At 61.9% G+C, this 22071-nt stretch overlaps 1 protein-coding gene across 6 annotated transcripts in view; it reads left to right on the top strand.

The window, feature by feature from the left end:
• CARD11 (caspase recruitment domain family member 11) overlaps positions 1 to 14867 on the top strand; it is a 104912-nt gene extending 90045 nt beyond the window's left edge. For all 6 annotated transcript variants that reach the window (XM_069571371.1, XM_069571375.1, XM_069571374.1 and 3 more), the window contains 12 exons: positions 204 to 256; positions 2324 to 2456; positions 3048 to 3249; positions 3670 to 3796; positions 6252 to 6492; positions 7303 to 7399; positions 7759 to 7854; positions 9322 to 9457; positions 10567 to 10746; positions 11810 to 11934; positions 13112 to 13227; positions 14198 to 14867. In XM_069571371.1, coding sequence (XP_069427472.1) covers positions 204 to 256; positions 2324 to 2456; positions 3048 to 3249; positions 3670 to 3796; positions 6252 to 6492; positions 7303 to 7399; positions 7759 to 7854; positions 9322 to 9457; positions 10567 to 10746; positions 11810 to 11934; positions 13112 to 13227; positions 14198 to 14402 — 1711 coding nt within the window. In that variant the 3' untranslated portion in view covers positions 14403 to 14867. The remainder of the gene's footprint in view (positions 1 to 203; positions 257 to 2323; positions 2457 to 3047; positions 3250 to 3669; positions 3797 to 6251; positions 6493 to 7302; positions 7400 to 7758; positions 7855 to 9321; positions 9458 to 10566; positions 10747 to 11809; positions 11935 to 13111; positions 13228 to 14197) is intronic.
• The last annotated feature ends 7204 nt before the right edge of the window (positions 14868 to 22071 follow it).

The following is a 22071-nucleotide window of genomic DNA, read 5'->3' on the forward strand; positions in this document are numbered from 1 at the left end:
CGGCCGTGCACCCAGCCACGTGCAGGCCTCGCGTGGCACAGAACCCTCCACGCACCCAGCGAGCCCCCTCTCCTGCCCACCTTGCCCTCTCAGAACCAGAGCCTCTCGCACCGCCAGAACATTCCGGAAGCTTCCCTCTCCCTTGACCACCTACACACAATCGAGAGAGCCCACCCGCTCCCCCTGCCCATTGTGTCTTGCAGCACAGTTGAGGAAGACAATGACAGCGGTGGCTTCGACGCCTTAGACCTCGATGGTAGGTGCCCAGCGGATCTGAGAGGCGTTCCAAGCGCGGAGGCCACCTCGGCCTTCTCCTGATGCCTGGGGCAAGGCCTCACACATGGGAGGGCCTTAGAAGATGTGCGCAGAGCAGGTTCCGAGAGTGTACACAGAGGACAGGCCCCTGAGCCGGGATGCGCCCCGGGAGCCCGGCCTCTGTTTTGTGGAGGGGGGAAGCATGCCAGTGCTGAGGGCGGAATCAGTGAGGTCTGTGTTTTTAAGATAGCACAGCTCCTGCGATTGTAGCCAGGCACTGTGGTCCATCCCGGTGCCTGTCAGCAGATGTGTGTCCACCTGCTTTTGTCCTCATGGTGCAATTGGAGAAGCAGAGTCTTAGGGGCACCCAGGAGCAGCACACTAGAGGGTGGACTGGAGGTGGGGGGCCTCTTAAAGAGTCCGGGTGTAAATTAAGCCGTTAACCCACCTCAGCAAGACGAGTGGCAGGTCTGGGGTCCAGGGCCCTGGGATGGAGGTGGGGCGGCTGTGAGGGCTGGTCTTCACCCCCTGAATTGGACGTGTGGGGCAGGCGAGCGCCGGGGAGCCTGGGGGTGCAGTCGCCCTGAACCAGTGCCCGGGCAGAGCTGTGTGATGGCGGGGGGCGGCGGTGGGGGTGGTGTTGCCGTGGCCCAGCACGTGCCACGCAGAGCCAGGCATGAGGGCGTCGTCACCCAGAGTGATGAGTTGCTCGTGGCTCCAGCCTGCGCCCTGTGTAGCAGGGAGGCCCAGCACACGCCCAGGCCCTGTTCCGAGTGTCCCTGAGCTCTTGCCGTGGCCCAGACCGTGGTGCCACAGCTGTGACCCATGGGGAGACCAACGCTGGTTTGCAGAACCTGAGCTTCTGACCGGAGGGACAGGGCTGAGAGGAGCAGGCAGGGTCCAGCGTCTCGGGCTGTGGCCTTCGGCTGCCAGCCACGTTCCCCGGCCCCTCTGGAGCTGGCAGCCTGGAGCCTGGCGCAGAATCCTCCAGGTGTGGCCCACCAGCCCCCTCGGTTCCAGGGCTCCCCCAGCCTGCCTCCACCCCCTTACCAGCTCCGGCTGCCAGCAGATAAAGTGAAAGATTAGTGGCTGTCCTTAATTGGGGACCATCAAAAGCTATCAAGTGTTAAAGAGAGGTCAGCACCTAATCGAGGCGGGGTAACGGGAAGAACTCGAGGAGTTTGTAGAGGGGAGAGCTGGGGAGAGAGTTCCGGGCAGCAGTCCAAAGCATTCTGCAGCGTCCGGACAAATTCCTTGTGCAGAGCAGCCTTTGTTGTCGCCCAGGAGCAGGGCAAGGCTTGCGGCTCTCCCATCCAGGCAGCCTGAGCTGTGCGGGGTGGGTGTCTTCCCCCCCTCCCCAGCCTCCAGGGGTTGGGGTCCCACTGAGCTTGGAGGAGAGGGGGCTTCCTACCCCAGACAATGCTCTTGCAGCCCCACCCTAACCCCATTGAGGCTGTAGGTGGTGGTGAGACCTGAGGACCCCAAATGAAAACATGGGCCCCAATTGGAAGGGCTTCCCAGGTGGCACTAGCGATAAAGAACCCACTGGCCGATGCAGGAGACACGAGAGATGCCAGTTCAATCCCTGGGTCAGGAAGATCCCCTGGAGGCAAAAATGGCCACCCACTCCAGTATTCTTGCCTGGAGGATCCATGGACAGAGGAGCCTGGCGAGTTATGGTCCATGGAGTCTCAAAAGAGTCGGGCACGACTGAAGCGAGTTAGCACGTACGCACGCACACCGATAACAAAAGTCAAACAAGCGCCTGCTGATAGAGACCCCTTCCAGAGTCTCCGCCTAGAGGCAGGAGAATGGCTGTGCCGGAGGGGCTACCAGGACTGGACCCTCGATGCCCCAGAGCCTCAGGCACCAGCTGACTGAGGCTGCCCCCTCCCCAAGCTCCCTCATCGGTGTGGGGGGTGGGGAGATTTCCCAGGAGGCAGGCAGGCAGTGGGGAGCAGGGGCAGGAGTGCCCGGCCTGACCCCCGCGGCCATCCCAGCAAGCCCAGGGGCCATCCCCCCGCCCCGGGGTCCACTTGGGGCCTGAGGGTCCATCTGTCCTTCGCAGACGACAGTCACGAGCGGTGCTCCTTCGGACCCCCCTCCATCCACTCCTCCTCCTCCTCTCACCAGTCCGAGGGCCTGGACACCTATGACCTGGAACAGGTCAACTTCATGTTTAGGAAGTTCTCTCTAGAAAGGTACTGGGGTCGTGGAACAGGGGAGGCTGCAAGGGGCGGGGCCTGGGGGCTGAGGAGGGGCAGGGAGGAGGTGAAGGCCACTTGCCCCTGGATCCCTGCAAAGGGGATCGTGCGCGTTCCTAGACTGGACTCTAGAATTGGTCCAGGGATCACAGGGTCCCAGGGTTGGAAATCACTTCCCCTGACCCCTCCTCAGACCCAGAGAGGAAGGGGCTTGCCGGAGGTCACACAGCCTGGTAGAGACCAGGAACAGGACTCCGATGTCCCACTGGGCCCAGGCCCTGGGGTGACTCCCTGAGACCCGGTGAGCTGTGCCTTGGGCCTGCCGGGGTGCGAGGAGGGGCGGCCAGCCGTCACACCCGATGTGCACGCAGCAGGGCGCGTGTGGCGCCAGGCTCACGGCGGCAGTGTCCCCGGGGCCCTTGCTTCTGGTCTGTGCCGTCCCGGTGGGAGCCGCTCTCCAGTTTCTGCTAAGGTGTCTGCTCCTCCAACCTGGGCCCCCACTGAGTGTCCCGGCGGGGGTTCTGACCACAGCTGCCTCCCGCCGCCGGCACCCCCAACCTCTCCCCGCTGTCTTCTCTCCTGCCCCAGACCCTTCCGGCCATCGGTCACGTCCGTGGGGCACATGCGGGGTCCCGGGCTGTCGGTTCAGCACACCACGCTCAGCGGCGACAGCCTCATCTCCCAGCTCAGTCTGCTTGGGGGCAACGCCAGCGGGAGCTTTGTCCACTCCGTCAAGCCGGGCTCCCTGGCTGAGAAGGCCGGCCTCCGCGAGGGCCACCAGCTGCTGCTGGTGAGGGGGCTGGGGTCCCGGGGAGGCGGCAGCTCTGTTTCCTCTTTACGCTTGTTGCTGACGGCCAGGGACCCCAGCCCACATCTGCACTGAGCCGAGAATGCCTGGCCTGGAGCAGGGGGTAGGGATGGGGCAGGCCCGTCAGCTCCCCGCCGGAAGGCCCCTCTCTGGGCCCGTCTCTCCTCCACTCTTGGCTCGAATGTTTCTATAGCCTGTGTGCACACACACGCACGCTCCAGGCGGTGGACGGAAGGCACGTGAACCCCCTTTCAGTGGGGGGCTTCCTGCCCTCGGCAGCACTGAGCTGGTCTTCGCTGGGGAGGGGGCTTCAGCTCTCGGGTGGGTGGGGCAGCCTCACGCTCGCAGCTCTGCCCGCCTCGCCGCGGAGCCCGAGCCAGACGGTGTGTCTCTGACATCCAGCTAGAAGGCTGCATCAGAGGCGAGAGGCAGAGCGTCCCCCTAGAGGCGTGCACGAAGGAGGAGGCGCACTGGACCATCCAGCGGTGCAGCGGTCCCGTCACACTGCACTACAAGGTCAACCAGGAAGGTGAGGTCCTGGACGGGGCGGGGTCAGGGTCAGACGGGGCGGGACTGGGGGCCGGGTGGGACGGGGCCAGGGTCGGACGGGGCGAGACTGGGGGGTGCGGGGCGGCACTGGGCCGGGGGCCGGGTGGGGCAGGGCCGGGGTCAGACGGGGCGGGACTCGGGGCTGGAGTCGGATGGGGCGGGAATGGGGGCCTGGCAGGGCCGGACTGGGGGCCTGGCGGGGCCGGGCAGGGCGGGACTGGGGGCCGGGCGGGGCGGGACTGGGGGCCTGGCGGGGCAGGACTGGGGGCCGGGCCGGGCGGGGCCGGGGCTGTCTGCTCTGTGGGAGTTCTGCGAGAGCTCGGGAGGACTGAGCAGGGCAGCTGCGGGGCAGGAGGCGGGGAAGGGCGGGCGTGGAGACCCGCGTGCGAACACCTGCCCTGACCTCCCTGGGCCGCTGACCCGCTCTCAGTGGAAGACAGCATGTCCAGCCCCAAGCAGACTGCTGGCTGACGACCGCATCGCTGCCTGGCCGGCCCCCCTTCCCTCCCAGGCTGAGGTTTGCTTCTCCCGGGCCTCCCGGCCTTGACGTGGACGCTGACTCTGGGGTGGCCACCCCGCCTGTCGTGCGGCCCTCGGCCCTCCTGGGCAGTGTCTTCTCTCTCCCAAACTCTGAGTTCCCGTTCTCACCTCTGGGTTTTTTATCCTGCATGATTATCTCTGCAGCTGGATCTTATTTTTAACCACCAGGGCTCATGAATGTTTCAACAGAGCATAAATAGCCGCTCTAGCCGCTCCCCACTGCCGCCTGCCTGCCCGTGCTGCTTCCCGGCAGCGCTGGGTCCATTCGGAAGATGGTGATGATGCTCTGTCCCCAAACACGGTGCCAGCCTCCTGCTCCCGCGGGCAGGTGGGCGGGCTCCTCTGCTCTGCCAGGCCTGGCATCCCGGCCCAACAGCAAGTCTCCGGGCACGGCCCTGCCTGCCAGCCCCAGGGTCACAGGATGCTGGGTGAGGCGCGCCCCGGCTTTGTGCAGCAGCAGAGCCCTGCAGTGAAAGCATTCCCTCCGGCAGGATCCCGTTCAGAGGGCCTGTCCTCCCAGGTGGAGCTGGGGTGACCTCTTACCAGGGCGGTGCAAATGGCCCGAGTGGGGACCCCCAGCTCCCCAAGAGACGCGATCAGATAAGGCCTCCTGGCCTGAGTCTCCCTGGCAGGTGAGGTGCGGGCATTTGGCGAGCTCCTCTGGGGCCTGGCTGTTAGGACTGGTTTAGCTTCTGCTGTGTCCCAGCTCTCTGTGTGTGGGGCCGACTTCAGGATTTATATTGTGGATTTATGCCTTGGACATTCGCTGGAGGCTTGCTGCATTTATTGTATTCATGGCGTCATACCCTGCTTCCTTCCAAAGCATTCATAAAATTTTACAGTCAAGGACGAAGGTGTTAACTAAGGTTTAAAACACGTGCCGTGGTCTTACCACTTTGGAAGACCATTTGGCAGTATCTACTCAGGCTAAACGTGGGCTTCCCCAGCGGCCTAACGATAAAAAATCCACCTGCAGTGCAGGAGATGGAAGAGATGTAGGTTCAGTCCCTGGGCTGAGAAGATTCCCCTGGAGGAGGGCATGACAACCCACTCCAGTATCCTTGCCTGGAAAATCCCGTGGACAGAGGAGCCTGGTGGGCTGCAGTCCATGGGGTCGCAAAGAGTCGGATGTAACTGAGCCCGTAACTGAGCCGCACACGTGCACTGAGGCTGGATGTACAGTCAGCAAGCTGGTGATTCCGCTTCTGTGTATACAGTCAAGGGAAATGAGGACATCCACCCACAGAGGTATCAGAGCACTCATCACAGAGTTGTCCATGATAGCCAAACGCTGGGAACAGCACAGCCGTGCACGCCAGAAAAGGGAGGAGGCAGCAGCCCACGGAATGCTCTACAGCGGCGAAAAAGAGCATCCCGCAGGCGTGACACGCACAGAGAACGCCAGACACGGAGGAGCGCGCCTGCTTCTGCTTCTGGCGGCGTGGTGGTTACCCCCCACAGGCGTCTGAGTGGTGGCTACCCAGGCGTAGACATCTGTGAAAATCCGTCATGCCCAGTACTTAAGGACCATGGGGTTTTCTGCATATAAGTTACACTTCAATTAAAGAAAATATGATAACACGCAAACCCGGTGTATGGCTGGTGAGGGACATAGAGATCATAGCACATCTGAGGGCCCTCCGGGTAGGCCAGCCAGCGCCCCACCATCTTCCTAGGTTTGTTACAACTTGGGCACAAAATTTCGCTCTGAGCTTCTTGGCAGCCGAGGCAAAGAGGGAAGCCACCAGTGACTCAGCTGCTCACGCCTCGGGGAGGACAGACGTTTCCCTGACCGTGAACCCTAGGAGGCCTGCGCCGGGGGTGTCTTCTGGGGGCGGGGGTGGCCTCGCAGCAGGAGGCCCTCTGCCAACAGCTTGAACCCCCTCCTCGCACAGGGTACCGGAAGCTGCTAAAGGAAATGGAGGAGGGCCTGATCACCTCAGGGGACTCCTTCTACATCCGGCTGAACCTGAACATCTCCAGCCAGCTGGACGCCTGCTCCATGTCGCTCAAGTGCGACGACGTCGTGCACGTCTGCGACACCATGTACCAGGACAAGCACGAGTGGCTGTGTGCGCGGGTCGACCCCTTCACGGACCACGACCTGGACATGGGGACCATCCCCAGCTACAGCCGGTGAGGCCGGAACCGGCTGGGCCGAGGGGGCTTGCAGGGGCGCCTTTGCCTGCTGACGGCGACCCCCCGCCGCCGCGATGCCCCTTCCTCTGTGGAGCCCTCGGTGTCTCTGGAAGGGCTTCCCTAGTGGCCCAGTGACCCAGAATCCTCCTGCCAGTGGAGGAGACGTGGGTTCAATCCCTGGCTCGGGAAGATCCCCTGGAGAAGGCAATGGCAACCCACTCCAGTATTCTTGGCTGGAGAATCCCATGGACAGAGGAGCCTGGCGGGCTGCAGTCTATAGAGCCACAGAGTCAGGCACGACTTAGCAACTAAACAGCAGCTGCCTCCCTGGATGCTGTTTTCTTAATCCTGCTGCTTCACCAGTTCCCAGAACACTCTCTTTCCATCCTTGCTGGACACTTAGAGCCTGAGTCTATGCTCCTCCATCTCCCACCTCCCCAACTTCATTCTGTGATTATACAGCAGTAGCCGCAAAGGGCTGAGCATCACCTTCCCCCTGGTCAGACGTCCCAGGCACCTGTGAATTATCAAGAGACTCCAGCTCTGTTGCCCAGGCTAGCCTGGCAAGGCCAGCAAGAGTAGACCCAGTTTACAGACGAGGAAACTGAGGCTCAGAGAAGTTAAGCGCCTTTACCCTGGCACCAGCATGAGTCAGTGCCTGAGAGGGTTCAGACCCAGATGTTCAGTGCCCAATCATCCATGGGGCTCAGAGCTCAGAGCCTGCAGAGAGCCCCCTGTCCTGGCCAGGCCCCCACTGGCTTCCCCGGGTCCAGCCCCTGAGGCTCTGCCCTCCCCTCACCTCCCCAGGGCCCAGCAGCTCCTCCTGGTCAAGCTGCAGCGCCTGATGCACCGGGGCAGCCGGGAGGAGGCCGACACGGCCCACCACACACTGCGGGCCCTCCGGGTAGGTCACCTGTGCCCTGCCAGCATCACCCCGCCTCCCGGGGCCTTTCTGGAAGGGATCCCAGGCAGGAGCCACCAGTCTGGCTGGGATAATGGACCACAGGGGACCGGGCTCCTCAGGAAAAGGGGCCCCCCCCCAGAAGGAGCCCCACGTCTGTGCCCTCGCCTAGCCGCAGTCTCTGCTGGAACAAGTCCTCAGGCCCCTCTCACCCCCGGAGCTCGCTCCCGCGTCCAGGACACTTTGATCCACGCCAAGCGCCTTCCCACGTCTGCCCAGGGTGGGGCTGGGCGGGAGGAGAGACCGTCTCCTGCCCTCACCAGCCCGCGAGCAGCTCTGACCGGTTGATCACCTGGTTTCAGAACACCCTGCAGCCCGAAGAACCACTCCCCACCACGGACCCCCGGGTCAGTCCCCGCCTCTCCCGAGCAAGCTTCCTGTTCGGCCAGCTCCTTCAGGTAAAGCGCTCACACTTGCAGGCCTCTCGGCACCTGCACCGCTTGCCGCAGCCCTGCCCTCTCCTGCGGAGAAGCGGAGGCTGCGTGTCCACCGCGCCTCACGTCTCCTGCCCCACTTCATCCTCACCGTGACGGGGTCGGGGGACTGCTCTGTGCCTGTAGGAAGCAGACCCCGCGTCCATAAAAGATGGAGTGCACCTAGGGCTAAAAGAAGCTTGAACGTCTTAGCTGTTCAGATATTCATAGAAAAGTCAGCAGGAGAGAGACCTTCCAGAGGTCCCGGTCAGTTTACTCCATCAGGTTCAGCATTAAACTGATCTCTGAGCATCCCAGTAGCCCAGGAGAAAGGGGATTTCCAGCAGATTCTTTAACTCTTATCTGACGCCAAAGCATTTTAGCTGTTTGTGACCGGAAAGAATTTTTCCCTCATACTTGATTCCAAAAGGTCTTTTTCTTGGGGGGAGGAGCATGGATCATTATACGAGGAACAGTGAACAGCCTACGGGTGGCATATTCAGAAATGATGTCACACGAACGTAAGCATCTGTGCAGCCTTTTTCTCTACTGCCAGTCGGCAGAAGCCAAGAGTTCTGTTAAGACGTCGTCCCGCAAGGACGTTCCTGAGTGGGCGCTGTGCTAGTTAGGCCCCAGTGGAGCCAGCGTGTCGCTGCACCGCTCCGTCCTCGTGTTAGAACGTAGGAAACTCAGAGAAATGGTTGGCAGTGTGACCCCGAAGCCCAGGTAGAGGCGGACAGGTAGCAGAAAGACGCTTATGGAGGTGAGGTCAGAGTCACCCCGGGAGGCAGGACCACGTGAGACCACGCGTTATTGTGCCCGCACGTCACACGAGTCCACAACCCTGAGCTTTGGGGTGACTTGCTCAAAGGCTGGTTAACAACCAAGCGGGGCTGACAGCCCAGCACCCTAGCCCTTCCTCCCTCCAGAAGGAGGGCATGAAGGGATTCAGAGCAGTGCCCGCCGCGGGGCGTCCCTTCCCGCCCTCCGGGACTCCATTCTGAGTTGTAGCCAGGCACAGGCACCCCCGAGAAGACTCGGGGACCCCGGGGAGGAAGGTGATGTGACCTGCACCCGCCCTCCAGGTGGGCCATCTGTGGGCGGTCCTGCCGGGGGGGCTCCCGGACACGGGCCTTGGGCAGCCAGAGCACGCCAGGCCCCGCAGTGCCTGCAGACCCCCCAGGTGTGGTTGGGATTGTGGGGGGCTCCAGCGAGGCCCTGCCTGGGACCAGCGCCCCGGCAGGTCTCGTCCAGCCAGGAAAGAGGCGTGGGCGTGTGTCCACTTACTTGCCCGTTCACAGCGTCCCAGACAGCTGAAGAACTTGTGCCGCCTGCTAGGTGTCCCCTGTCTTCGGAGGGGGTGGGGCCCAGGCCCCGGGGCAGAGCTGGGATCCGAGCGGAGGCCTCCCGAGCCGGGTCAGGCCGCCCCCACGCCCTCCCTTCTGTCCCCAGTTCGTTAGCAGGTCCGAGAACAAGTACAAGCGGATGAACAGCCACGAGCGGGTGCGGATCGTCTCGGGGAGCCCTCGGGGCAGCCTGGCCCGGTCCTCACTGGATGCCACGAAGCTGCTGGCCGAGAAGCAGGAAGGTGCTGCGCGCCCGGCAGCCTCGGGGTCTGGGTGGGCCAAGTGGGTCCCCGAGAGCGGGGCTGTGCTGCCCGGGGAGGAGCCGCCCTTACGTGGCCGGGAGGACCAACAGCCTCCTGGGCGGCGTCCTGCCGAGCTCCCCCACCACTGATGCCCCTGCAGTTGGCTGGAGCCCAGTCGTTGTTGTTGAGTCACGGAGTCCTGACTCTTTGTGACCCCAGGGACTGCAGCACGCCAGCCTTCCCTGTTCTTCACCGCCTCCCAGACTTTGCTCAAACTCATGTCCGTTGAGTCGGTGATGCCATCCAACCATCTCGTCCTCTGTCGTCCCCTTCTCCTCCTGCCCTCAATCTTTCCCAGCATCAGGGTCTTTTCCAGTGAGTCAGTTCTTCGAATCAGGTGGCCCAAGTATTGGAGTTTCAGTTTCAGCTTCCAATGAATATTCAGGACTGATCTCCTTTAGAATTGACTGGTTTGATCTCCTTGCAGTGCAAGGGACTCTCAAGAGTCTTCTCCAGAACCACAGTTCGAAAGCATCAATTCTTTGGCGCTCTGCCGCCTTTATGGTCCAGCATCTGTACATGTTATGACTACTGAAAAACCATAGCCCAGACACCCATGTTAATTGGAGCTGTTTGCTTTACTGACTGATTCCTGTCTGAGCGCCTCCTGCCATTTATCCTAAAGCTGGCGAGAGGCCGCTCGGTGCACAGTCCCCCAGGACAGGCCCTGCTGGTGGGGCCCAGGCCCCCCACCCGCCTCCTGGGGCCAGGCTGGCGTGGCACTGGTGCTCCCAACGGCCAGGGCACCTCTGCAGTGCAGCCTCAGTCCAAGGCCCTCCCTGGAGAGCTGAGCAGCAGCAGTGGGTTCCAGGCTTGCTGTCTGCCTCCTGCCACCACCACCCTTCCTGGTCCATGGGCTGGGCCATTTGTCTGCCTGGCCCCATGCTATCACCCCAGCTCCCAAAACAGGGCCCGGCCCCCAGGTCAGGCCTAAACTCTCCTGGTGGTGGAGGGCCATCCCCCAAATGGTTTTCAAGGCTCTGTGGGGCCAGGAGGGCCCCCAGGTGCCCCGGCCCAGCCATAACCAGCCCTTGCCTGCTCCCTCCCAGAGCTGGACCCAGAGAGCGAGCTGGGCAAGAACCTCAGCCTGATCCCCTACAGCCTGGTACGCGCCTTCCGCTGCGAGTGCCGCCGGCCGGTTCTCTTCACGCCCACCATGCTGGCCAAGGCGCTGGTCCAGAAGCTGCTCAACTCTGGGGGCGCGATGGAGTTCACCATGTGCAAGCCGGGTGAGCCCCGCAGGCAGCCCCGCCCCGCCTCCTGCCCGCCCTCGTCCCTCCTCCCCACCCTCGTCCCTCCTCCCCACCCTCGTCCCTCCTCCCCTCCTGCCCGCCCTCGTCCCTCCTCCCCTCCTGCCCACCCTCGTCCCTCCTGTCCCTCCTCCCCACCCTCGTCCCTCCTCCCCTCCTGCCCACCCTCGTCCCTCCTCCCCTCCTGCCCACCCTCGTCCCTCCTGTCCCTCCTCCCCACCCTCGTCCCTCCTCCCCTCCTCCCCACCCTCGTCCCTCCTCCCCTCCTGCCCACCCTCGTCCCTCCTCCCCTCCTGCCCGCCCTCGTCCCTCCTCCCCTCCTGCCCACCCTCGTCCCTCCTGTCCCTCCTCCCCACCCTCGTCCCTTCTCCCCTCCTGCCCGCCCTCGTCCCTCCTGTCCCTCCTCCCCACCCTCGTCCCTTCTCCCCTCCTGCCCGCCCTCGTCCCTCCTCCCCTCCTGCCCACCCTCGTCCCTCCTGTCCCTCCTCCCCACCCTCGTCCCTTCTCCCCTCCTGCCCGCCCTCGTCCCTCCTGTCCCTCCTCCCCACCCTCGTCCCTCCTCCCCTCCTGCCCGCCCTCGTCCCTCCTGCCCGCCCTCGTCCCTCCTCCCCTCCTGCCCACCCTCGTCCCTCCTGTCCCTCCTCCCCACCCTCGAACCTTCTCCCCTCCCGCCCACCCTCATCCCTCCTGCCCCTCCTCCCCACCCTCGTCCCTTCTCCTCTCCTGCCCTCCCTCATCCCTCCTGTCCCTCCTCCCCACCCTCGTCCCTCCTCCCCTCCTCCTCTCCTCCCCTCCTCCCCTCTCCCCCTCCTCCTCCATCAAGGGCTCCAGAGCAGCTGGAAGGGTGCGGACAGTAAGTTGCCGTGGAGAGTGTAAAGTACATTCCTGACCCTTCCCTCAGTTGAGAAGCTTCAGGGTCTCAATGTGGCAGGAAGGGACCCGACAGGCAGCTCCGTGGAGCCAGGAAGCAGGGCAGAGCCCGGAGGGGACAGTGGGCCCGACACCCCCGAGCTGCCCTCAGGACTGGCCCCTGCTCCCGCAGATGTCGTTACGAGAGACGAGTTCCTCAGGAAGCAGAGGACGGAAACCATCATCCACTCGCGGGAGAAGAACCCCAACACCTTTGAGTGCGTGGTCCCCGCCCACATCGAGGCCGTGGCAGCCAAGGTGAGTCGGGCTGGAGGCCGGCGGGGCTGGGGGTGCGCAGACCTGCTCCCCTCCCGCCTGCCCCAGCGGGCGAACCTCGTCCTCGCTGCCTCTGCCGCGTGCCAGCTTCTCCAAGCCCTGCTCCCGGCTCTGAGAGGCACTTCCGTTTGGGACCCCTTCTCTTTCTCTCTTTTCTCCGTGATTCTCTGTCTGTATTTTCGACCACTTGTTGGCTGTGCTGGGCCTTCCTGCCTGTGCGGGCTCCTCTCTAGCTGCAGTGCTCCGACTTGTCGCTGCGACGGCCTCTCTTCTCGCAGAGAGCGGGCCCCAGGGCACCTGGCTTCCGTGGTTCCGGCTCCCAGGCTCTAGAGCGCAGGCTCAGGCGGCATCCTCCCGGATCCGGGATCGAACCCCTTCTTCTGCACTGACCCTCCCCTTTCTTCTGGTGGCTTCCTGGTGCTGGTCCTCTGGTCCACGTTGTTCTGGGATGTGTGTGCGCCTGGCTCTGATAACAGGGGCCAGAGGTAGCGAGCGAGCGGGCAACAGGGACCCTGTTCTCCAAACCGGGGAGATGGACCATCAGGAGTGCTGTTGGCAGGGGTGCAGGAAAGCTGTCTACAGGCAGTTTGGAATCTTCTGGACCTGGGCTTCATGACCCTGGCAGGCCCTGAGCACAGAGTTCTTCCTCGATCTGGGTCTGAACAAAGGCGGGGCTCTCGGCCTTCTGGGGCAGTGACTGGGGGCGGCAGGAGCAGGCATCCAGCTGGGAAGTCTGAATCATGCCGTCCAGCCGACGGTCACTCCCAGGCCCTGCAGCCTTGTCACACTGATGAGAGCTCGAGCAGAGCTGTCAGGCAGCCTTGGACAGTTTGTTGGGTATTAAAGTTCCGGAGTGGATGGGAAACAGTGGGCAGGGTTGGGACTGAGGTCGGTTCAGCTGCAAAGGAGATTGCGTTCAAGAGTCTGTGCTGTTAGGGGCCCAGGAGCGGGACAGGGGAGCGATGACCGGAAGGGCGTGGGGGCCGGGGGATGGCCATCTCTGCCGCTGGACCTGGGGGCTGGTTCCACCAGCACGCTGTTTGTGGCAGTCCTCTGAGCTCGCCCCAGCTCTGCCCCATGGAGCCTGGCCCTGCGCCAGGGCCCGGGGGGGCGGGCAGCACGGAGGGCCCCCGGTGACCGCCGGCCGCTGTACCTGCAGAACAAGCATTGTCTGCTGGAGGCCGGGATCAGCTGCACCAGAGACCTGATCAAGGCCCGAATCTACCCCATCGTGCTCTTCGTCCGCGTGTCGGAGAAGAACATCAAGAAGTTCCGGTAGGGCCCTGGGACCCCCCAGCCCTGGTCCCCCACTCCCCAAGCCCTGGTGTGTCCAGGAAGAGCAGCTGGCTGTGTCCAGCACACCCTCACCCCCCAAACGTCCCTTTAGTGTCTGTCCCCAGTCCGGGGGACGTGGCCCTCGCCCCAGCAATGAAGACAGTAACACACACACGCATTCCTGGGACGGGGAGCTCCAGGGGCCCCAGGTGGTCTGGGAAGCCAGCACCTCCGGAGCAGGTGCGCCACATCCAGGCCAGGCCCGGACCACACAGGCCGTGTGGGACATGGTGTTCGGTGAAATAAGCCACAGAAAGGCAACTGCTGCATGATTTCACTTGTCCAAAGGCCCTCAGGAGGTCAGACGCAGACAAAATAGAAGGGTGGGTGCCAGGGCCTGAGAGGGAGGGTGGGGAGTGATGGCTTAATGCACAGAGTTTCAGCTTTACGTGAAAAAGTTACGGAGATGGAGGCACATCCATATGAATCGCTTAACCACTGCTGAACCGTACCCTTAAAAATAGTCAAGATGAGAGATTTTGTTTTCAATGAACTTGATCACAATTAAAAATTAAAATGAAGTGAAGAAGTGAAGTGAAGTCGCTTAGTCGTGTCCGACTCTTTGCGACCCTGTGGTACTGTAGCCCACCAGGCTCCTCTGTCCATGGGATTTTCCAGGCAAGAGTACTGGAGTGGGTTGCCATTTCCTTCTCCAGTGGATCTTCCCAACCTAGGGATCGAACCCAGGTTTCCCGCATTGTAAGCAGATGCTTTTACCATCTGAACCACCAAAATTGGACCTATTTTTTTTAAGAAACAAGTCCTCCCCTCTTAGAATTCCCTAATGAAGAGAATAAAAGGGCCCAGGACACGGAACAGAAATGGCACAGGGGGCGGGCGCGGCCAAGCCACGCCCCCGGCCCGGCCCATGCCACGAGCATCTCTCCCCGCCCTGCCCTCCCGTCTGCAGGAAGATGCTGCCCCGGCCTGAGACGGAGGACGAGTTCCTGCGCCTGTGCCGGCTGAAGGAGAGGGAGCTGGAGGCGCTGCCCTGCCTGTACGCCACAGTGGAGGCCGACATGTGGGGCAGCGTGGAGGAGCTGCTGCGCGTCATCAAAGACAAGATCGCCGAGGAGCAGCGCAAGACCGTCTGGGTGGACGAGGACCAGCTGTGAGGCGGGGCCACCGCCAAGTCTGAGCGGGACTCGGGGCGGGGTGTCCGGATCCCCAGGGGCGAGGGGCACCCTGCCACCTTGACGGCCTGGGGCGGTAGGTGCTCCGTCCTCCAGGTTAGGGAGCCCCTCCAGGGAGCCCCGGGGCAGGCATGTCTCTGAAGGGAGCAGAGAGCCATCTCCTCCACCTGGCGCTGACCTGCTGAGTCGGCCAGCCTGTGCTGGCCTGAGCAGGGAGACAGGACCCCTAGGAAGGACAAGGCGGGAGGCTGGCAGCCCCTGGAAGCCAGGACAGCAATTGAATGTAACGCGTGGAACCGGAGGGCTGGCTGCCAGTTGGGCAGGGGCCCGAATGCCAGGCGTCCCCCAGCCCTCGGGACACAGGAGAGGCGCAATCCCAGGCAGAAGGGGAGTGTGCCATGCTGTTATTTTTCTTGCATTAAAATGTCTCCATTTCCTTATTTTCAACCATTTGTTTGATAGTTTGCTTCCCTGGCGGCTCTGCTGGTAAGAAATCCATCCGCAATGTGGGGGGCCTGGGTTCCATCCCTGGGTTGGGAAGAGCCCCTGGAGAAGGGACCGTCTACCCACTCCAGTGTTCTGGCCTGGAGAATTCCATGGACTGTATAGTGTGTGGGGTCGCAAAGAGTCGGACACAACTGAGTGACTTTCACGTCCACTTCGAGGGACTTTCAGCTCTTGCGGCCTTCCTAGCTGCAAACCACCCAGCAAGCTCAGTTCAGGCTCCGGGTCATGTGCAGGGTGAAGGTGGGGTGACGGTGCACTCCAGTTTTCCCAGGACACCTGATCTACACCTGGGTTTGGGGTTAATAACTAATAGCACCCTCTGACTAAGACGTGTCCTGATTTGGCCGATGCATTATACCTGGGATGGGCCCCTCTTTCAAGGGCTGCCTAGAAGGTCTCACTGTCTACACCCCTAAGTCGGACATGACTGAGCAGGCACGCACACACACACAGACACACACACACGGCAAGAGCCAGCAGGCAATGCTTCCTCCAGAACAAGCCCCAGAACCAAGTTGGATGTGCCAGGTCTGGAAAGGCCATGATTCCAGTGGTCCCGCCAAGCTTATCTAGGGCCAGATAAGCTGCCGCACAAGGAGACGGGCAGCTGGAGGGTTTTCCCTTTCTATCTTGTTAGAGCTCTACGCGAAACAGCCCGGGCAGTCGTGTTTCCACTTGGAAACCATTGCCTCCTCTTAAGTACTTAGAGCCAACGGGGACAGACGTGACTGGAAAAGAGTCCCGGAGTAAAAGGCCTGCGGCTTTATTTATATTATTTAACTACAGAATTCTCAGGTTTGTGCAGAATAATCAAAGCGGCAGCTTGCATATAATTGGGGATAGTGTGGGCGCGTGGACAAAGTGGGTGAAGACAGGTCATGCGTGAAATACCTTGAGAGAATCTGTAGTGGGTTTTTCTCCCAAGTGATCTTCACGGGGTGCCGGCTGCAGGGTTGTGTGTATGTTAATGAGCTAGGAGGAGAGGAGAGAAGGGTGAGCTCTGTGGTCACTCCCCGGGTGAAAGCGGACGAAGCCGAGGTTTGGTCCCCTGGGGAAATGGGCCCCGTGAGGATTTCCAAGGAGACCCCTGACATCATCTGCTCAAGCTCCGGGCTCCCATTTGTCAGCTGCCAACAGCTCAGCAGTGGGCAGCCCCGCTAACTGCCTGGGAAGGAGAGAGGGGTCTGGGGGTCTGGGCAGTGGGGGTGCTGCCCTGAGCTCTCTGTGAAGCCTGGCTGCAGCTCAAATCGTCAGGGCGGGGCCCGCAAACAATGTTCCCTTTGGAGCCATCCCAGGACTCAGGAAGGCTGCCCTGAACCGCACAGAACCGCACACAGGGGCTTGCTGCCTGATGGCGAGCCCGCGCCCTGGGCTCTGGGAGGGGCCCTGTGCTAGGCAGGTGACACCAGTGCGAGTGCTCGGTCCACCTCCAAGGGCACCAGCCGTGCAGCTCAGAGCCCCGGGAAGTGTGTATCATGTGTACACCCACGCTTTTCTAGGGAGAATTCCAGGCTTCTTCAGATTCCTAAGGGCTCCTGTAATCCCTTCCCCCCACCCCCTCGCCAAATTAAGAACCATCGCTCTTGAGTTGGGCAAATGAGCTCCTGCACTTTATAAACGTTCTGTTGCTCACTGTCCCCAAACTCTTCTCCCTGTTATACAGAAGAATATTGAGGTTCAGAGAGGTGAAGTCCCTTGACCAAGGTCACACGGCTGACAGCCAGAACCCTGCCCAAGCCTGGCTAATTGGCCACCTGCAGGCCCTACTGGCTGGACCTCCCAGTTCAGAGGTCCCGTCTGGGGCCCTGGTGGCCTCGGTGAGCTTCTGCTCTGTTCCTCCAGTGACTGGGGAAGTGGTGGGCATCCAGGGAAGTGGTGGGCATCCAGGGCAGTGTCTGGCCTGGGGCCAGGCTGCCCAGCAGTCGGATCAAGAAGACTTGGGCTTCCTCTCATGGACCGAGGCAGCCTTCTGCCCAGCGGTGCCACCTGGGCTGGCCCCATCTGGGGACAAGAGTGGGGAGCGCGGGAGGGGAGTGTCTGGCTCCGATGTCGTCGCGCTGAACGCCGAGGGCCTCACTCCTCCAGGACATGTGTCCCCGGTTCCCTCCCTGCCCGGGGTCTGTCTCCAGCAGCCCCGCCAAGTCAACCAGGATGCTGTGGCTGCTTGACTGATGGGATGGCCCAGCTCCCGGCACCCTGCCCCTGCCCCCTCTTTCACCCAGAATCTTCTGCAGAGGTTCCAGCAACTTCCAGAAAGCCTGGCCCCAGAGAAACCAGAGTTCCCCACTCCAGCTGAGACTGAAGCCCAGCTTTTCGTTTCAATTTCAAATGCCAGGAACCCAAACCGAAAGCAACGGGAAGTGCCCCCCAGCCCCGCCCCCACCATCTCGGCTCCCAATCCCTCACCTAGGCCCAACCCTTCTGGAGTCACCAGGCTGTGTGTTCCTGGGGAGAGAGAGCCCAGGAAAAACCCCATCATCCTCAAGGGGCCGTGAGCAGCTTCATGGAGGCCGCAAGTGCAGAACACCTCCCAGCCCAGCCCAAAGCGGCCGTGGGTCTCGGGGACCGTCACCTGGAAGGGACCGGGAGCCTCAGAAGGGAGAGGCTTCGAGAAAGATGTGCAGTTCATCCTCATTCCTAGTCTGGAATTTTTGTACCTGTTTTTAATAAAGCATTCAGAGGTCAGAAGCCGCACGCTGTAAGAGGCCATCCTGTAAAATTCTCAGCTCTGCCGGTCCTCACCCCCTACACACAGGAAACCGCCTTTCTTGGGTCTGAGCCTCCCCGGTCCTCACGCGCAGACGGGCAGGACCTGTTCTTAGCCCGGCTCTGTTGCACGACCCAGAACACATTATCCGCACTGTTCTCTGCTCGCTTTTTTTTCCCCCTTTTTACTGGAGCATGTGTCTGGGGACACTCACAGCCGTCCAGTGTCCCTGTCTGGGCCTGTCGTTTCCTTGGCTGCCCGCATCGACGACCCCAGGAACAGCTGTGCACCCTGCTACCCAGAGTCCCCGCAAGACGTGCTCCCCAGAGAGGGGTTTGCAGGGGCGGCTTCCCTCCCCCGGGGCCGCACTGGCCTCCCCGAGGGGGGCTTCCGCTGCTGACAGCCCTGCTCTCTGCTCCCAGACCCCCTCCACTCCAGCCCCCCGACCCGCAGGGGCTGCTGGCATCTGGGGGACCCTCTCAACACCACCCTCAGGCTGGGGCCACACTCCGCAGTCCCGACACCCTGACGTCTGGCGCTGCTCTTGCCTGCAGAAGGGTGGGTGCGCGTGCTTGGTGAGCTGTGACCACTCCCAGGGGCTCAGGGGCGGCCTTTGGCTCTGGGACCCAGGTCCACCTCCGCGAGACACGCACTGACCCCGCCCCATCCTCTCAAGACAGTCGTCCACACAGGCCCCAAACTGAATCCACCCGTTCACCCCACCCTCCCCCTGACTCGGTCACTCAGCCAGACACCTGGCTCCCGTTCTATCTCACACACACATCACCACGCTCTCAGCCACTTCATCTTGTTGATTAAACTCTCTACTCCCTGCCAAATCTGTTGGCCTCTCCCATGTCCCACAGCCACCACCCTGTCCAGGTGGACCTCGTCTCTCCTGGGACGACGCAGCACGTACCCCGCCGAGCCGCGTCAGCCCTCAGGCGTTTCCTCTGGATGCTGGGGCCTCACACACCGCTCCTCTTCTCTGAAGCACTTCCTTGCCCTCTGCCTGACCAGCTCCCACTCATCCATCAGGTGTCACCGAACCACCTGGGGGAGAGGCACCTCCCTCCCACACCCCGTCAGCCTCTTCGTCCCGCCTTTGGAATGACTCTGTCGTCTGTCTTGACCTCTCGACTGTGAGCTGCTCAAGGGTAGGGAGCACGCACGTCCCATTCACTCCTGCCTCCAACGCCCAGGTGCTGGCTGCCTGCCAGGATTGGACACACGAGAAAGCAATTCCCTGCATTCCATCAGGGTTTTCCAGGGTCCAGCAAGGATGTGATGGGTTTCTCAGGTGGTGCCAGCAGTAAAGAATCTGCCTGCAATGTAGGAGAGCTGGGTTCAACCCCTGGGTCAGGAAGATCCCCTGGAGAAGGAAATGGCAACCCCCTCCAGTATTCTGGCCTGGAGAATCCCGTGGACAGAGGAGCCTGGCGGGCTACAGTCCATAGGGTCACAAACAGTCGGACACGACTGAAGTGACTTGGCATGCACGCAAGCAAGGATGTACAAGAGTGATGTGGGCCAGAGCCAGGCAATAGGTGGGGACAACGGCAACCTGGGAAACACACAATCCAGCTGAGCGGCCGCTGGAACTCAGCCCCAATTGCTTGGTTCCACTTAGGAAGCAAGCTCTGTCTTGACAGATCCTCTGATCATTCAACCGGGGTGACTCCCAAGTTCCTGCAGAGTCTGGACCAGCCTGAGTCAGGCATCTGCCCCTGCTTTGACCAGCCATGGGTACTGGCAGGCCAGGGTTGGGGGACTTGCCATTTGGAGAGAAGGGGTCGTAAGTGGGGGTCTCTCAAAGACCATCTCCACTCTGTAATTCCAGCTTTACTCATGGCCTTAGGCTTTGGAGGAGAAAACAAAAATCCAAGAAAGACACCAGAGATCATTTACCACGTGGGCAGCTCACAGACGCAGCTCAGAGGCGACAGGAAGCGGCGCACGGCTGATCCCTTCCGTGGCCCTCCCACGGCTCATGGCTGACCTCTCTGGATCCAATCGTGTTGTTGAATTTTTATGCATCTTTTCTTTTAATGTAAACTGAAGGCAGAGGTCACTTTTGCTCTCGAGGCTCATGGGGGTCTCCAGGGAGCTGGGCCCCCCAGTGGGCTTCTCCTAAAGGGCCAAGTCCCACCCCCGCAGGCTGGGGCGGGGGTGTGGTTGGCCGGCCCAGCAGCTCCCCGGCCTCTTGTTAGCAGAGCTCTGTTGATGGATGAAGTGGCAGCGGCAGGGCTGGGAAGCCGCAGCCATGCCGGCCAGCCTGCCTGCGCTCACACCGGTTCACCATCAGCTCCCTTTCGGTATCTGCTCGCGCCCACCTCCGAGCCTCATGGGGATAGCCGCTTTGGGGGGCCCTAGACCTCCGATCTCAAAAAAAGACCCTCCAAACTAGCCAGTGAGCGCCTCTCGCGGACCAGCACGCCTACTGTGTACTGGGCACCGTCCCCTACGTCATTTCCAAACCTGGCACCCATCTGTGCCCACAGGAAATATCACCCCGTTTAACAGATGGGGAACCTGAGGCTGGGAAGGGCCTTGCCGCCATCCCCCCAACTCGGGAAGGGGTGGAGCTGAGACTTGAAAGGGAAACCTCAGGACGCCAGTCTCAGCTGCAGGGGGTGGGGGGGGGGGCGGGGGGGGGTGCTTCCAGCTGTGGACTCACCAGGAGCTGACATCAGGCTCCAATTTAGGGGCGGGGTCAAGGTCAGAAAAAGTCAGGGAGACTGGAGTGCTCATGGGGGAGCACCGAAGAGGGAAAGGGCTCCCCTCCCCCCTGCACAGGTTACCGGGGTCGCCAAGATGCAGGTGGGTTTACCTCCATCCGTCCTGTCCCCTCACCGGTCACCCACCCATGCTGACCCCACGCCCCTCACCCCCTGCACTAGCCCTGGTGCCAACAAAGCCCCCCGCCCCCAGGAGCGCCCAGGGGCCTGGGTCCCTGGGTCCTGGCCTTGCCCTCCCCGGTCCTGGCTTGCCTGCCGTGCGGGCAGGAAGTCTGGGTCTCTCAGGCATAGGGGGAACCACTGCGCAGCTGCTGCCCAGGAAGGGGGTGAGTGGGGGTGGGGGGAGGCAGGAGAAAGAGGAGAGGAGGGTTTGGGCTTTCTGGTTTGTTTGGATTCTAAAATTAGCCTCTGGCAAGTGAGGGGGCTGAGGGCTCACACCGGCTCTCAGCCCAGGCTGCTGCGAAACCCCAGGTGCTTGGCTAAAAATTGTATTGAAAGTTTCCGAGCTGGTTGGGGTGACTGGAAACGAATCTGTAATACAGGAATTTCTTTCTTTCCTATCACATGTTGTGCTCGGTTCTGAGCTTGTTTTGACCGACGCGGCGTGTCTCCCCCAGCCTTTGTGCCTCTGGACGTGAGTGTAGGTGTGAAGCTGCGAAACCGTGTGTGCCTCGGAGTGGGGGTGGGCTGGGCTGGGGGCCGCCGGGGGGAGGTGGGAAGCAGAGAGAGAGACGGGCGGAGATACAGAGCCCGAGGCCGGAAGGCCGTCAGCTCCTCCAGAACGAGAGCCGCTCCTCCCCTTGGTGCCCCCGGCCGAGGTCCAGCGCCGGGCGGGCACCAGGCATCTCGGGGGCAGGTGTGCTCGGGTGGGCCGCACAGGAAGAGGGTCCTTGCGCACTTGTGGGCTGGACAGGCAGCCTCCCAGGGGCGCCATGGGGACACCTGAGTGCTAAGATAACCTTCTGGGGCGTCCTGGGGGTAGGGTGGATGACACTGCACCTGCCTATGCAGGAGACACGGGTTCGGTCCCTGGTCCGGGGAGATCCCCCATGCCTCGGAGCGGCTAAGCCGTGTGCACCACAACCCCGAGCCTGCTCTAGAGCAGCCCCTGAAGCCTGCAGCCGGAGCCGGTGCTCCACAGGAAGAGGAGCCTCCCCCCAACCAGCAACTAGAGAGAAGGCCAGCCAGCAACAAGGACCCCGAACAGCCAAAAGTCAACAAGAAACGAGCAAAATCATTTTTTAAAAAGGTGCCTTTCTGTAACCCACCTCCCTGGGAAAGGTCGTCTGTGAAATGAAGCTATAAACCCTGGGTGGCAAGCTCACAGGGTCATCGTGAGGCCCCAGCGAGCGCGCACAGGGGCCCCGCCGGACTGGCGACCCCAGCCCAGCTGGTGTTAATCGCAGGTCTAGTGAGACCGGGGCCCCTTGGCTCCTCCAGTGGGATTTGCCCACATTAGATACTCAAACCAAAAACGTGCCATTTCCCCCCAGATCCTCTTCCCTTTCCCCTCTCCATACATGCCATCACCCCCCACCAGTCACTCAAGCCGGAAGCCTAAGCTTCAGCCCCGCTTCATAACTTCCAGTCCTCAGTCTCTCTCCAGCCCAGCCCAGGGCCAGCCCCATCGATCGGATCGTCCCAGGCTGGTAGACCCGACCTGCAGCGACTCATCTCTGTTTGTGCCACGAACCCCCTG

This window comes from Ovis canadensis, chromosome 24 (genome assembly GCF_042477335.2).
Source record: "Ovis canadensis isolate MfBH-ARS-UI-01 breed Bighorn chromosome 24, ARS-UI_OviCan_v2, whole genome shotgun sequence".
NCBI lineage: Eukaryota > Metazoa > Chordata > Mammalia > Artiodactyla > Bovidae > Ovis > Ovis canadensis.